Source organism: Panthera pardus, unplaced genomic scaffold (assembly GCF_024362965.1).
Source record: "Panthera pardus isolate Hobbes unplaced genomic scaffold, ASM2436296v1 HiC_scaffold_27, whole genome shotgun sequence".
NCBI lineage: Eukaryota > Metazoa > Chordata > Mammalia > Carnivora > Felidae > Panthera > Panthera pardus.
The window spans coordinates 109145170-109162066 of record NW_026526843.1 but is presented as its reverse complement, the minus strand read 5'-3'; the positions used below and the strand labels follow the sequence as shown (position 1 = coordinate 109162066).

The window sequence follows — 16897 nt, the reverse complement described above, 5'->3', positions numbered from 1 at the left end:
GTCCCGGGACAGGCGCGCCGCCCTCAGGCTGAGGTGGGCGCCCGGGCACCGGGGCGCCGGCAGCCCCCTACTCACCCATTGGCGTCGAGCCGGGCCGGGCCGCCGAGGCAGCGTGAAAGTTGGCGGAGGAGGGCGCGGGGGTCGGGCTCCGGGATCAGGGCTCGGGGCGCAGGGGTCCGAACGCGGCGGCGGCTGGGCCGGCTTTCTCCTCAGTAGCGACGGCGGCGGCGGCTCAGCGCCGCCCGCTGCTGCCTCTGCTGCTGCTGCCGCTGCTGCCCCGGGGTGATTCCTGCTGTTGCTGCTGTTGCTGCTGCTGCATCGCGGCCCGCTGCGCCCGGCTGCGCCGGGTTTCCTGCTCCCCGCGAGTGGAAATTGCGAAAAAAAAAAAAAAAAGGAGAAGAAGCGCCGCCCAGCCCAGCGCCCGGCAGCCGCGGCCGCGCAACCCGCTCGCCCCCCTCCTCGCCGCGGCTCCTGCGGCTCGGCCTGCCGGGGACGCGCGGCCGCCGAGGCGGGGGCGGGGCCAGTGAGGGGCGGGCCCGCGGTGGGCGGGGCCTGTCCGGGGCGGGGCCGGGGCCGGCGCCCCCGGCCTCCCTGCGGCTGCGGCGCTCGGGCGCCCCCTTCACCGCCCGCTGGGGAGGGACCCTGCTCTACGAGGCCACCCCATACCCGAGGCGGCTCGGCTAACGCCCGGGGAAATGCCGCGAGACTCCTCGAGACTGGAAGGGGGGTCGTGGGGGAGGGGGCGTCCGAGTGGAAGGGCACGTGGGAAAGAAGGTGGAAGCGGCCGATCCGGAGGGTGCGACTAGAGGTGTACGGACTGGGGTAGGGGAGACCATGGCTAGGTGAGGGAATGAACACCTGCTGAGGGTGACGGCAGGTAACCCCGGGGATCGGAGATCGAGGCAACCCAGATTAAGCTTTCACTGAGGGAGCTGTTGGGAAGGCAGGAGAAGGGGTCTCTATGGAGGGATGGAAATGCTACATCCATTCAGGGCAGCATGGGAAAGGCAGGCCAAGTGCGAATTCGGCGTATAGGAGGCGGTGGAACGCAGATACGGAAAGACAGAGAAAGGTGCAGAGGGGCCGGCGGGGCACATCACCTCGCACCGACCCTCACAGGGACCCCTAACCGCGCACCCCCGTGCCTTGGCCGGGTAGGATTGGGTTGCTCAGCTCTGTTCCCAGGCGCTGATGTTCCCAAGAATCTCCTGAGGAAAGGGCTGACTCCCTCCCCAGCAAGGTATTGTGCCACATTGACCACCCCCACCCCCCAGACCTGCACAGCCGACCTTTGAATGGGCGCTGAAATGAAAACAGGGCATTCATAGGTAACTCACAAGATCCTTTTTGGGTCCATTCACCACTACAAACCTTTCGCCATAAATACTTTGCCAGCCAGCACCACATTCATTTACCATCAGGTTATTTCCTTTTCCCTTTCCACCATCTGGTGGTAGGACGAGATAGTGAAATAGATGGGAGACATTCAGAAAGAGAAAATAAAACAATTAAGAAATTAAATCATTGGCCCCTGGAAAATGGAGGGGGCTGAAGGTTAGTGGACCCAGCGGTGACAAATAAAAGCTGACCCCCCTACCCAATATAGACCTGTCTTCATACCTCACCCATGATATTGGGGCAACTCTAGTAAATTGGTTACATCCTGGGATTTCTGCAGAAAGATGTACTTATAATTGTTTCATTAGCTTTATGAAAAAAAACCTCCCAACGAGTCTTACCAACAAGAGATCAGCAGAATCATCTTTCTAAATGCTTTTCTTGTGTGTCAGAGCAATGTAAACAGGAGAGTAATCAAAGGGGAGAAGACCCGTCCACGGAGCTACTGAGAAGGTAGTAGCAACATCAATGCAGACTTCTAACAATTAAAGAACATGGAAATTAAGAATTTGAAGTGTTAAAGGCCCAGATGAATACTCATTATACCTGCTCCAGGATCCTTGGTGCCTCACTCATTACATGCCTTGGCATATCAGGGCGATGAGGCCTTGCGATAGGATCTTAGAGTCAACAAACACTGAAACTCGCAGGGCATGGCTAAAGCCCACTGTTACTGGGACTTTCTTTTTCTTGAGCCTCGCCCAGAACTGCTCTGGGATCTGCCTGATTCCAGGCATGATTGTTTTTGCTAAGGCCAGGGTTACTGGGCTTCCTTATCCGCCTCTCAAGAAGACTCAGGGTTCTGAAAGTGACTGGGCATGTTTCAACAAGGAAAGAGCTGAGCTGGACTTGTGGTGGGATAGCATCTTGGTGCTGAGGATTCTTGGCTGGCTACCCCATGCGTTCTCAGAGCAGTGGGCCCAAAGTCTTTGAACAGTGTCAGTGATTCGTGGCTTACCTGGACATTGCAGAGACCAATACACCTAAACCAGTAAACTGGTGACTGAACTCTGTAGGGCTCAAAAAAAAAAAAAAATCAACAGCTTGTTTCATGTCCTGCCTAATCTTACTCCTCTCTCTGTCCTACTTGGGGAAGACAGTCTTGTTTCCTTTCCCCGCCCCGCCCCCCAGCTTTTCATAGGTGAAGACAGACCACCTGAACTTTTGTGTCTTGTTTTGACTCTGGTCTATTTCAAGCCTTACCTTTTCCTTCTTGAATCAGAGAACTGGGACCCTACTCATTGATCTGGGTAGGCTTCCTGCATGGAGAAATTTGTCATTTCATCACAAATGACTGCTGGCAAGACTTAACATTTTTGAAAATCCTGAGCTCTGCCCTAATTTTAATGCCTTAAATAAACTAAATGGTATGAATTCTACTCAAGACACTACGGTTTTTTCCATTTTAAGTTTCTCTAAATTACAAAAATGGACATTCTCCCCCGCACCTCCCCCACACTTACTGTTTGGTTTTCATGAATTGTTCCAATTGTACTTTTATTTTTCCTTCTAGGAACTTTTGGTGACCAGCACAGGGGCACTTAATGTCAAAATTCAAATCCAGCTGCTGACGGGGGCGCCTGGAGGACTCAGTTGGTTCAGCATCTGACTTGAGCACACATCACGATCTGGCAGTTCGTGAGTTCGAACCTCACATCGGGCTCACTGCAGAGCCTGCCTTGGATCCTCTGTCTCCCTCTCTCTCAAAAATAAACATTAAAAAATCCAGCTGCCGACAAGAATAGATGTGTAATTCCTCATCCTGCCTCCCTCTTACAGTAGTGTTATTTAACAGTTAGTGCAATATTTCAAATGACATGAATTCATCACATTAATACTGCTGGATAAATACAGTTGTATTTAATACCATATCTTTATCCCACTGAACTCCCATTTCGACCAGAATGGATGATGCATTTTGGGAATGGAGAGTAGTGGAGATGTGACACTTCAAATGATCTCACATGACTTAAAAGGCCTCTCTGTGTGATGCAGTGGTGGTAGCATTTTGGATAAAAATGGAAGACAGTTAAGCCCGTGCCTAGGTAGCTCTTATAGTGTCATGCGTGCTCTCTTCAAGTACTCGGACTTGACATCTGTAATTTGCATGTAATGAATGATACTTTGCTTTGATAACCTTTAATATCATCTTTACATTAATAGAAGTTACATGCAGAGTGCTTTACAAAAGACAGTCATTATCTGGTGCTTCTGATGTGCTTTATGGAGAAATGGAAAACCTCACAGTGCCAGAAAGGAAGGAAGTGCTCAATAAAAATGATGGCACAAGTCAAAAGGGCACAGGAACCGACCTGAAAGAGCTCCCAAAGGCCCGAGCTGGAACGATTCAAGCAACAAGTAACGATTCTATTGGATTTTAACCCAAAGAGTTCATGAAAGTGCTGTCTTTAAGTCTATATGAGTAGAAATAAAAAGTAAATAAACAAGTCAGGGAGGGGGGACAAGTCTTCCCTACAGAGGAATGCCAATTGATAAATGTAGAAGAAATGAGGGAAAGAGAAAATTACCATCAGAACACCGCAGTAATGTTAATGTTGTAATTGATGCAGGCACGATATACCTGTAATATTTGATGTAATATTTGATGTATTAATTGATATATTGTAGTAATAATTGATGCAGTAATAATTGATGCAGGCACGATCCACCTCAAATTTTCCAATCAGGGGGTGTCTGTCAAGGAGAAACCCCGGCAGACAGCAGGGGAAGTGAGCAGCCAAGGCTTTGTGCTGATGGTTTTGCGGCAGGCTCTTTCCTTCTTCCTTTACAACGTGTATACTGAGTTCAAGGTAAGGTGTCCGGATCACATCAAAGGCTACAGAAATAACATCTTGCTCTACTGCAGTTGATTTGGCTTGATAACCACTCTTGGAATGATCCACTCACTTCTCCTTTTCTCTTTTTCAGTGAGTCGTTTACAACAAATCCAAGAGAACTGGTTTTACCAGCTCTGTGGAGATGAAAATTAATCAAATCAAAGGAGCAGGTCGTTTATAAGACAGCTAAACTATGATTATCTTTACAAGGTTTGCGGGAAATGCTTGCTTTGCAAAGGAAAACACAAAAGACGTAACTAAAAGGTGAAATGTGCTACCCCAGAAGGCTATAAAACTGGAATAGGGTATTCTTGTTGTAAAATCCAAAAGCTGCCTAAGAAATTGACTTCCAAGTTGATCAGTCACAGGAACTTGCATCTAAAACACACAAGGAGAGCCCCTGTGTACAGACTAACTCGCCGAGAACATTTTCCCATCCTTTTTCAGAGTACTGCTTTATCTAAGAAAATAGTAAACTGGGAGAACAGTCATAGGAGATTAACAAGAAATATAGTTTGTACTGTTTTCTACCCACTCTATCCGCCCCCCTGCCCCCCAGTTACAAACAGTCATATGTAAGGAAGGATATTATGACAAAAAAATGAATGAAGTGATATTCCAAAGAAGTTCCAAAAGCACTAACTTAAGATCATATGTGTGAAATATGCTTTGTAATAAATATTAACAACTTTAAATAGAATAACTGGTATTTAACATTGGAATAAACCATCCTGACAGGCCAGTTTCTAAAAATGGGAGCTGATTGAAGACCGGAGGCTTTTGATCTTAAGAGGAATGAAGATTTTGGGGCGCCTGGGTGGCTCAATCAGTTAAGTGTCAACTTTGGCTCAGGTCACGATCTCACCGCTCGGCTCCTGGGTTCGGGCCCCAGGTCGGGCTCTGTGCTGACAGCTTGGATTCTGTCTCCCTCTCTCTCTGCCTCTCCCTCCTCATGCGCTCTCTCTCTCTCTCTGTCTCTCTGTGTCTCTCTGTCTCTCTCTCAAAAATAAATAAACACTAAAAAAATTTAAAAAGAGTAACAAAGATTTAAAAGGAGGGATTGCCTTACAAAACTGATTTCTCTTTTTCCCCTGAGCTTTCAGAAGCCCAGAGGCTCCCTCGTGGACTTGACTTCCACTGGAGCTGGGTCTCCAGGATGCACAGATGTTTGCCGGCATTCCAGAGAGAAGGAAGAACACGTGAGAATGCTCAGATTCTGGGGAACAGATGATGTTACAAGGAAGCTTGTGTGGAAGGGGCGGGAGTACGGCCAAAAAGCCGATTCCAAGTGGTCTCTGTGCCAGGCCCTGAAGCAATGGGAAAGAGCACAGGTTTCTAAGCAGACTGACTTCAAGTAGGTAAGTGGAGAGCCCACGGAAATGGGACCAGAGGAGGGATAGTCTGCAAGTGGGAGGCCATGGACAGACTCAGGACATTCAGGGCAAGAAATACAATGCCACTGACACTGACAAAGAGGACAGGTAGCATTCTACAGTCAGTTCTGAACTACATTGGACACATCTGGTGAGGCAGTGGATTTGGGGAGACGGTAGGGAGCACAGATGGAGGTTTCCAACGAAATATTTTGTTAGCTGATTTGGAAGCTGAGTAGCTAGAGACATGAACCAAGTGGAGAAGGAAATCATTGTACACAGGGAGGAGATAATGAGTTCAAACTTGAATCCTATTAAGGGTGGATGCAGGGGCACCTGGGTGGCTCAGTCGGTTAAGCTTCCAACTTCGCCTCAGGTTATGATCTTGCAGTTCCTGAGTTCGAGCCCCGTGTTGGGGTCTGTGCTGACAGCTCAGAGCCAGGAGCCCCACTTTGGATTCTGCGTCTCCCTCTCTCTCTGCCCCTCTCCCGCTCACGCTGTCTCTGTCTCTCTCCCCCAACCTCTTTCAAAAATCAATAAACATTAAAAATAAATACAAATAAAATTTAAAAAAAGAGTGAATGCAAAAGGGAACAAAGTGTGATCCGTGCTATGATATGGATGATTCCTGAAAACATGATGCTAAGTGAAAGGAGCCAGATATAAAAGGATATATATCATATGATGCCATTTACCTGAAACACCCAGAACAGGCAAATCTGTAGACAGAAAGTAGGTGAAGGGCTGAAGGAGGGAGGGGGCTGGGGGAATTGGGGAGTGACTGCTAATGGGTACAAACTTGCTTTTAGGGGTGACAAGAGTGTTTAAAAATGTATCGTGGTGATGGCTGCACAACTCTATGAACATACTGAAAAACCATTGGATTATATACTTTAAAATGGGTGGATCGTATGGCACATGAATTATATCTCAACAAAGGCTGTTACATATTTTAAAGAGTGATAATGGGTGCAGAGTTTCAGTGTGGGAAGATGAAAAAGTTCTGGAGATGAGTGGAACAATGTGAATATATTTAATACCACTGGACTATGCACTTAAAATGATCACAATGGGGGCGCCTGGATGGCTCAGTTGGTTGTGCATCCGACTCTTGATGTTGGCTCAAGTCATGATCTCACAGTTCGTGAGATCGAGCCCCATGTGCTGGCAGCATGGAGACTGCTTGGGATTCTCTCCCCTCTCTCTCTGCCCTTCCCCCACTTTCTCTCTGTCTCAAACTTTTAAAAAATAAAATAAAAACTTTAAAAAATGATGACAACGGTAAATTTTATGTTATGTATATTTTACCACCATAAGAAAAGAGAATGACTACCTTTGTAATCGGTGGGTAATACTGGGCATAGTGAGGATGTTTCTCTCTGTGTTTTGCCCACTCCCGTAGCAGCTCCCACACCACTACCCAAACAGGACATCGGTATTGCACTAACCGCTCGCCCATCACCCTCAGTGTCACCTCTTCAGGGCTCAGAGAAACCACATCCAGAGGCCTGGGTTGAGGGTAATGAGCCACAGCCACTCACTAGGTCGTGAAGCCCCTGGTGCACACAGCCAACCGCCCGCCGATAGGGCCTCAAGCCCTAGAGGTCACGGGACTTGGTCTCTGAACCCAGCGTTCATTTAACGAGATGAGGCGTAACTTTCCCGGCACAACTTCTTACTAAACAGAGCCAGTCAAAGTAGGTTCCTCTCCTCAAAAATAATTATAGGCCAGCCAGAGGCAAAAATGGGAAGTGAGTGAAGTTCATCTTTGTTTGGCTTTGATTCCCCTGTGGAAATTTTCTTGCCTGGACCACAGCAGTTCTTACAGTGTGGTCCCCAGACTGGCTGCGGCAGCCACAGCAGCGCGTGGAAGCTTGTTAGTTCCCCACGTTGTGGACCCCACACAAGACTTTCTGAATCGGGACCTCTGCGGGGGGGGTGCCGCAGCACTCCACGATCCAACCGGCCCTCCAGGGGGTTCTGATGCGGCTCAAGTGTGAGAACCTCGGCTCCCTGGAGCTGAGATGTCCCCTCTGGTCACCAGATGAACCGGTTCATGCTTTGTCATGAAAAAGGGCTCAAGGGAGCTACCAGTGACCACACCTCTGTGCCGGTAAAACCGATCCGGTGTTTATCATTAGAAAAGTAATACCTGCTCATTATTTAAAAAAAAAAAAAAAGTTAAATAAAGATACGCTGTAGCAGGTGAAAATCTTCCATAATCTCGCAGTTAGCAATCGTTGCAGAGATACTTGATAACAACAGTTAACTTCTATTGGAATATTCTTTCAGACATTTTCTAAATGTGTAATGGTACCAAGACCCATGATGATTTCCACATAGCATAATTTTATATATTTTTTTGAGCAGGTAACCCCTTTTTTATGCTCTACTGATGGAAACTGAGAACCTTAGGGAGGCAGGACTTTTGTCTTGGAGGATTCCCAAATTGCCTTTTCTTTTTCTCATAAATTCAGTTGTGAAATATTAAACCTGTCTGGAATAAAACTTTTTGAGAATGTATTTCATAACCATCTGGGAAGAAATCAGAATTCCTGATAAAAAATGCTTAAGGACTTCTCTGATGGTCTTTAATGAGAGTAAACTCTTTTTGAGGAAACCAGCTACTAGGAAGCTGTCAGAGGTCTAGTGACATTCTTGAACCTGGCATTCTTCTTCCTTGTGTCCAGTCTAATGAGGGTCATCTAACCAATCACTTCCCAGAAAATGGCCTGGCCAAGAGGGAATCTTGAAACTTTGGCATGTATTCATAATGACATTTTCCGAAAAGTCTTATGTATACATCAGTCTCTCCTAACAGTACGCACCACACAAGTAGCCTACCGGATAAGAACTAGACCTTTCCTCCGTGTCCAGATAAAGGAGTAAAAAGGTTCAACCATAGCTAAAAATCCAATGTGTTACCCATCTTTTGGAAATGTCTCTGCACAGGAAGCATGATCTTAGAAGAATAATCCTTACCATTGATGAAGGGGCAGGGGGCTGCGATACTCTTTTATCCTCTTTTAAATTCTCACGACAGCCATGTAAGATATTACTATCACCATTTTACAAGGGAGGAGACTCAGAAAGGCTAAATGTCATGCCCTATCTCCCTCAGGAGGAAAGAGAGGCAAGCCTGGGAATGTAAAGTCAGCTGTGTTTGATTCCATTAGAAATCACGGAGTCATCTGAAGTTAAACAAAAGCAACCCGATTTTTTTCATGGTTTAGAATTGCTATTCAATGGCCCTAACATAAAATTTAAATGGTCCTTGCGAGCGTTTTGCTTGCGATAAAATTTACATACGTATAAAATGCTCATGACATAACACCGAGCGAGAAAACACGGAGTACATATTTATACAGATCCTATACTTACAATTGCCTTCTAACTTAGAAAATACATTAACAACTTTCAGGGCACCTGGGTGGCTCAGTCTGTTGAGCATTCAACTTCTGCTCAGGTCATGATCTCACAGTTCATGAGTTCGAGCCCCTCGTGGGGCTCTGTGTTGACAGCTCAGAGCCTGGAGCCTGCTTCAGATTCTGTATTCCTCTCTCTCTGCTCCTCCCCAACTCACACTTTGTGTGTGTGTGTGTGTGTGTGTGTCTCAAAAATAAATAAACATTAAAAAATTAAAAAAAGAAAGAAAGAAAATACATTAACAACTTTGGAAACAAATACTCCAAAAGGTTCAAAGGTCATCTTGGTGTCACTGGCTGTAGTTGATTCTTTTCCCTTCTATTTTCTGTGCCAGGAGAGGAGGGGGTGCGGCCACTGGCCTAAGTATGAACAGTTTCGGCTTTGCCTGATATAAGCAGGTGTGCAGTCTTGGGAGGTTTCTGAACTTCTGTGTGCTTCAAATTCCTCATCTATAAATTGGGTTAGCATAAGGCTAAAATGGGCAAATGCTTATAAAGTGCTTAGGATAGTATCTGGCAGTGTTCCAGACTTTCATTAATGGGTGTAATTTTAGTAATGGAAAAGGCTGCTTTTAAAGGTTGTTATACCTTTATTATTTCATATTTTTCCTCATTTGAATATATTAGAATAATGACTATAATTTATATAGAATATAATAATAATATAATTAAATATAATAATATAAAAACTATGACTATGATTTGTAATAAATAATGACTGTAATTGAACAGATATTTAAAAAAATTTTTTTTACATTTATTTATTTTTGAGAGACAGAGAGAGACAGAGCACAAGTAGGGGAGGGGCAGAGAGAGAGAAGGAGACACAGAATCCAATGCTGAGCTGTCAGCACAGAGCCCAATACAGGGCTCGAACTCACAAACCATGAGATCATGATCTCAGCCAAAGTTACACACTTAACCGACTGAGCCACCCAGGCACCCTGAACAAACATTTTCAATGTTTATTTATTTTTGAGAGAGAGTGGGGGAGGGGAAGAGAGAGAGGGAGACAGGATCTGAAGCAGGTTCTGTGCTGACAGCAGAGAGCCCGATGCGGGGCTCAAACCCAGGAACTGTAAGATCATGACTTGAGCCAAAGTCACACACTTACCTGACTGAGCCACCCAGGTGTCCCCTGAACAAATAATTTTAATTTAAAATTAAAAATTGTGACTACAGGACTTTAAAGTGAGCATCTAATATGACAATTTGTAACCAAGTCTTAAGAAATACACACTTCTGGTTAATTCTGGCACACGGGCTACTTGTGTTACCATCATTCCCCCTCAAATCCCAGTAAAATGATAATAAAGGAATAAAGAGGGAATCCACCCACAAGGACAAGAAGAACAGGAGAGGATACATCTCAAGGCACTGTTGGGGCATTTCAAGGCACTGTTGGGGCTCAAACAGCAGCCCAGGAGGGGTAATAGGCTTAGCAGGAAACCACCAAATAGAGGTCTGCAGCAGACCTCAGGAAGGAAGCTCCTTGGCTGAGCAAATTCCAGGTGAGGCTCGAAGCCGCAATCAGGGGGATAGCGCCACCGCCTGTACGTTGAATGGCTGGACCCTTGGTCCCCTGCTTACCGTGCTGCACAGGACATTAAACCCAAGAAGATCCAGATCCCGGAACCTTAATGATCAAGCCTGGCCATCCTCCCTGCCTGCCCTCCCTGCCACAGACGGGGGATGGGAGGCTCCTTCTGCAGAAAAACCAAGGAGGCTTAGAGAAAAGACCCCTAGATGCAGATGTGGGAGAAACTGGAAACTAACATTACTCCCCTGGAAATGGTAAAAACCAGATACCTGGGCAGATGAAATTTGCAGAGGCTTCCCATTAAGCTTTTGGGAATACTTTGCCAGTGAAAACTTGGGTGAGTGGTGGGAGCTTCTCAGAGATTCTTGAGAATTGGTGCAGCTTCTATGCCAGCTTTGGAAGCTTTGGGCCTAGGAATTCCATGTCGGCCCCTCTGACCTTTTGGGTAGTGTCCCTAAACTGTACCCTCACCACCGTGTCTAGCTCTTCCAACCCCCACACAAGCCCCTAATTGTACATTCAAATTTTTTCTTAATTTTTTTAATGTTTATTTATTTTTGAGTGAGAGAGAGACAGAGCATGAACAGGGGAGGAACAGAGAGAGAGGGAGGCAGAATCAGAAGCAGGCTCCAGGCTCCGAGCTGTCAGCACAGAGCCTGACGCGGGGCTCGAACTCACAAACCTCGAGATCGTGACTTGAGCTGAAGTTGGACGCTTAACTGACTGAGCCACCCACGCGCCACCTACACTCAAATTTTTATATCTGAAACATGCCGAGTGGCTTCTATTTTCTTGACCAGACCCAGATTGATGCAACTTATGCTGGACGTCTTCCTTTTCCATCCTTGGTCCTCCTCCAGCCTGCTCTGGGTGCCGGGAATATGGATGACTTTGGGTCAAGTTCATTCAGTGGACAGCACTGGCAGAGATTGATGGCAGGAGGAGAGAGAAGTCGGGGTATACATTCCTTTCAGTCCCTCCCTGATATGTCAACAGCGGGTTGTGTCCTTCTGAAGAACACAGCTGTGGTCGGATACCCCTTTCCTTATAGAGACCCTCACTTAGTTGCAAATGACTCCTTCCTTTTGCCCTTTAGGCCTTAGGTAGTAAAAGCTCTTCATTAATGCTACGCATGGCATGCTGACCTATTCTTTGCTGTTTCCCCTAAACCCTGCCCACATCTTCATAAATAATCCTTTATTGAGCCCTTTCCAATGGCCAAGTTTAAGTGCAGCGTGTGTTTCCTACGAGGCCCAGGCTGACACACTGTTCCATCACCCTTCAACAGAGCCCCTGCCAGGCTCCCAGGATGGCTAGGAGGACCCTCAGTGTTCAATACCAGTAAAATGTCATCAGACATTTGAGGAGCATTTCTGCTGTGGAGGAAAGAGATGAACAAAGAGCTAAGGAAGGAAAAGTATATGCGGGACAAGCGGAGACTCCAAAGTGGACACCCGCACCAGTAAGAGATTCTCACAGCGGCAAGAGAGCATATTGCGTCCATGAGACAAGGACAGGACACATATAAAGACAGAAAGAGAGGGACACAGAGAGGGAGAAAGGGAGGAAAGATTTTGGAAATTTGAAATATGAGCAATGAAATTTAAAAAACTGAATAAAAGAGTTGTCATATAAAGTCAAGAAGGTAGAATAAATTCTACCAGAATCTCCCAGAAGGTAGAATAAAAGAAAGATGGAAAATAGAACAGAAAGGGTAGGAAATAAAGAAGATCATTCCAGAAGATCCAATATCCAACTTATAGACAGTCCAGAAAAAAAAAAAAAAAGGAAACAAAGACATGGAAGGACTGGAATTATCAAATTAATAATACAAGAAAATGGCCCTAAATTGAAAGATAATTGTCTCCACATGTAAAGGGCTCACCAAGTATCCAGGACAATGACTGAAAAAAGACTCACACCAAGGCATATTATCATGAATTCCAGAACATCAGTGATAAATCCCAAAAGCTTCCAGAGAGAACAAGCGAGTTGTATAGCAAAACGATTGGGAAACAGAACTGTATCAGGCTTCTGAATAAGGTCTCGAGATGTTGTAAGATAATGAAGCAATACCTTCAAACTTCTGGGAGTAAATTCTCCTCAACCTAGAAGTCTATACTCAACCAAACCGTCAATCGAATATGAAGGTGGAAGAGTGACATTTTCAGACATGTAAGGACTCCAAATGCATACCTGTCCCATACTCTCTTCAGAAACATCAGGAGGATGTGTTTCAGAGAAAGAAAGCAGCACACTAAGAACATAGAAGACACAAGACCCAGAAAACAGAGGATGGCACGCAAGAGAGCAGAGAGAAACAACATCCCTGGATGACTCCGTAGCAGGACTAGAGGGCAATCAGTTCAGCTCGACCAGCATGGAGAGCTCGAGGAGGGAGGTCTGATTTAACCAAGGGTGTGGAACATGTTATCGATGAGCTTTGGCAGATTTGATGAAGGATGTGGTAGGCACAATAATGGCCTCCCAAATAGGCCCCTGTCTTAATACTCAGAACCTGTGAATAGATTAGGTTATATGGAAAAGAATTAAGCTTGCACATGGAATTAAGATTGCTTATCAGCCAGCCGTTGGGATGGGGAGATTATCCTGGATTATCCAGATGGGTATGACAATAATACATTGGGCGACTCTGGGGTTGGAAGTTGGGGTAGTAACGTAGGAGAGCTAAATCCTCATCCATTTTAAGAGGAACTCAATATCTCAGTAAATAGTGGCTAAAATTAATAAATCAAGAAATAGCAGAATAGGCATATTATTTAGACATAGGGAGGTAAACCCAGAAGAAACAGGTATAAGAGTTGAAAGTGGTTCCCCAGGGGAGTGAAACTGAAGATACAAAGGGGTGCGACAGGGGACCGCTGCATAGAGAGATAAGCCTTATTTAGGACAATCGTTAAAGCTGCGTGTGGGTCAGTTTCCTGTTGCTGCTGTAACAAATTACCACAAATTTAGTGGCTTAAAACAACACAGTTTCTTCTCTTAGAGCTCTGGAGGCCAGGGGTCCAGAAGGGGTGTCACTGGGCTGAAATCAAGGTGCTGGCTGGGCTGTGCTCCCTCCAGGGACTCGAGGGGAGAGTCTGTTCCCTCGCCTTTGCCAGATTCCAGACACAGAAGCTGCCCGCATTCCGGGGTCCTAGTCAGCACTCAAGTCACTCTGGTCTCATACCCCCTTCTGTGATTCACTCGTGTCCCCGTTTCCCTAATAAGGACCCTTGTGATGACATCGGGTCCACATGGAGAATCCAGAACAATCTCCCTATCTTGAGATCATTAACTTGATCACATATGCGAGAATTCTTTTTCCCAGCTAAGGTAACATAGTCACAAGCTCCAGGGATTAGGATGTGGACATCGTAGGTAGAATGGCATTATTCTGCTAACCCCAGTGCATCTGCATTACTTTAACAGAAATAGTTTTCAAAAAGTGTACTCTTTGACTCACCAATTCTAGCTCTAGGAATTAATGCTAATGGAATAATTAGGCAGGTGTACAAAAATCTATGTTCATAGACATTGTTTATGATGCTGAAAAATTATGAACAACTACACGTTCATGATCAAAAAAGTTTAAAGTATAGTTATAATAAGACTATGATGTAGCAATTAAGCATTATGCTATAGACTTTAGGATGACTAAAAAAAGATGTTCACTATATGTTAAGTGACAAAAGCAAAATACAAAATGGTAAGTTCACTACTATCTAATTTTTTGTAAAAAAAAAAAAAGTATATGTGTGTATCATATGTAGAAAAATGTGAGGGATGCTTGGGTGGCTCAGTCAGTTAAGTGTCTAGCTTCAGCTCAGGTCATGATCCCCTGGTTTGTGGGTTTGAGCCCTGCATCAGGCTCTGTGCTGACAGCTCAGAGCCTGGAGCCTGCTTCAGATTCTGTGTCTCCCTCTCTCTCTGCCTCTCCCCTGCTTGTGCTCTCTTTGTCTCTCTCTCTCTCTCTCTCTCTCTCTCTCTCTCAAAAATAAGTAAACAATAAAATTTTTTTAATAAAAAAATAAAAGAGAAAAATGTGAGCACTTTTGTGTATGTATGTATGTACACATATATGTGTATGAGTTTATATGGAGAGAGACAGAGAGACACAGTAGAAAAGTGTGTGTATGGGCGTGCATGTGTGTGCATGGGTGTGTGTGTGTGTGTGTGTGTGTGTGTGTGCACCGTGGTTATCTATGCGTCCAAATCCCAAAAGTACTGACACCAAACTGTTAACTGTGGTTACCACTGAGTGGTGGGAGTACAGATAATTTTAATTTTTTCCTTATGTTTTCCCATAATTTCTAGGATTTTTCCATCAAGCATGTATTACTTTTATAATGAAAAAAAGTTATTTCCATTATTATTATTCCATAAATAACTTTTTAAATGATCATCTGAGGCCCTAGAGCCTGACTACAGCAACAGCTGTCACCAAAGCTTACACATGTAGCAATTAGCACAGCTAAGAAAAGGATGTCAACTACCCTTACTGACTCTCTAAAACATGCTTTAGCTCTACTTGCTCTAGAAGAGTGTGGAAGCCATGACTATAAATCTCCGTGTCTCGTTCTCTTTAGAATCTTGTTTGTGCTAATGTCTGTGAGGCCAGAACATCTTGGTGGATGGTGAATATCTCTACTGGTTTCCAGGCAGATTGATTCCCTTCCTTGCCCATTAGGTGGGGCAAGAAAGCTTTAGAAGAGTCCCTACCAACTGAAACATCAACAAGAAAAAACCAAACCGCAGAAGAAAACAAGTAGAAGGGCTCAGAAGTCATTTTGCTCTATTTGGGTGGGATGTACGCTAAAATTTTTCTAGAATGAGAACTATTTTCAGAGAATTTTCCAGAGAATATCAAGGTGAGATTCTATAAAATTCACCTCCAACAGGGTTTCAGTAACCAAGACTTTTTTCCCCAACATTTTAAAATTAAAGCATCTCTGGTTGAAATACAAATTAAAACAACGCTGCTAAAGAACAAAAATTCAACTGAGTAGATGTGAAGATCTAATTGGCCTTATTAAGTGACGAATCGGGCAGCATCCCATCCAGCAAGTAGAGGGGTGCTCTGAGGAGTTGTACAAAATGGAAGGCTTTTATGGGAAGGAGGTTGGGGCAAGAAGTTATTGGCAGAAGAAAAGAAAGGATTGTTTCAGGCAAGGTCACCTTCCCTTAGGGAGATGGGCTGGGGGTCTTATCACGGAGATTATCTTATCTTCCTTTGTGGGGAAGGAGAGGGATCCTGTGACAGATTATCTCATTGGCGCTGATCAGAAAATTCCTGACTTGACCTATATTTCTGTTAAGACTGTATTTCTTGGGGAGGCTGAAACTGCAATTAGGTTAGGTATTAAGCCCCGGTTTGGTGACTTGGCCTAGCATAAGTGACCCCATCTTGGGCCTTTGGTTTTCTTTTTCACAACACTGAGATGCCATTTTTCATGGATCGGAATGGCAAAAATTTTTAAACTTGTCAATACACTCCGCTGGCCAGACTGTGAGGAAACAGGCAGTTTCCTGCATTGCTGGAAGAAATGGGAACTTGTATAATTCCTATGGAGGAGATTATTCCTGAACAGTTTGGCAATACCTAAGATTATTCCATATACAATGTGCCCTTCAACCCAGCAATCTTATTTCTTAGAATTTTCCCTAAAGATTCACTTCCAACAACATGAAAATAAATATGCACAAGGTTGTTGATTAGAGCATTGTTGAAATCACTAAATATCAGAACCTACCAAAATGTCCAAATATAAGAAGATGGTTGAATAATGGCACAGCTGTAGGTGGAAAAGTGTGCAGCTGTAAAGAAGGGCCGGCACAACCTTACAACCTGACATGGAGCCATTTCCAGGATTTTGCAAGTGAAAGGGGCAAAGTACAAAAGACGATAGAGAGAGTGCAACCCTCGGTGTAAGGACAAAGGGGACATAAGAAAACATACATGTACCTGCTTATCTTTACCAAAAGAAACACAGGAAGGAGAAGCCAGAAATTGGTCACGTACAAGAAGTAAGGGAATAGCATTGAAGGAATACAGGAGGAAGTAACATTTCTCTAAGTAGAACTTTTTGTCGAGTTTTGATTTGTGGAAGTATGTTAATGTTCTACATGTTCAAAAAATCAAATCAATACAAATCAACAAGGATGGGAAGGGGGGAAGCTAAAACTGAAAGCAAATTGAAAATAAAAGCTCGGCTGTATTTCAAATGAACGACATAACCACATTGGGAGGTGCTGGGGGACTTGAGGACTAATCCAAGTACTTTATGAACATAATATTTATCTATATACCTTCTGTCTTTAGGA

At 44.7% G+C, this 16897-nt stretch overlaps 1 protein-coding gene and 1 long non-coding RNA gene across 8 annotated transcripts in view; one reads left to right on the top strand and one right to left on the bottom strand.

The window, feature by feature from the left end:
- The window catches only part of SH3KBP1 (SH3 domain containing kinase binding protein 1), a 330169-nt gene extending 329860 nt beyond the window's left edge, over positions 1–309 (bottom strand). Inside the window, exon 1 of one of the 7 annotated variants that reach the window (XM_019431615.2) lies at positions 76–309. In XM_019431615.2, the coding sequence (XP_019287160.1) occupies positions 76–79 (4 nt within the window). In that variant the 5' untranslated portion in view covers positions 80–309. The remainder of the gene's footprint in view (positions 1–75) is intronic. The other 6 variants (XM_019431614.2, XM_053891776.1, XM_019431609.2 and 3 more) reach the window with 6 other exon arrangements.
- A 159-nt stretch (positions 310–468) lies between these two features.
- LOC128773852 (uncharacterized) lies at positions 469–3126 on the top strand. Its single transcript, XR_008418319.1, has 2 exons — positions 469–842; positions 2912–3126. It is a non-coding gene; the product is annotated as an uncharacterized LOC128773852 (long non-coding RNA).
- Positions 3127–16897: the final 13771 nt, after the last annotated feature.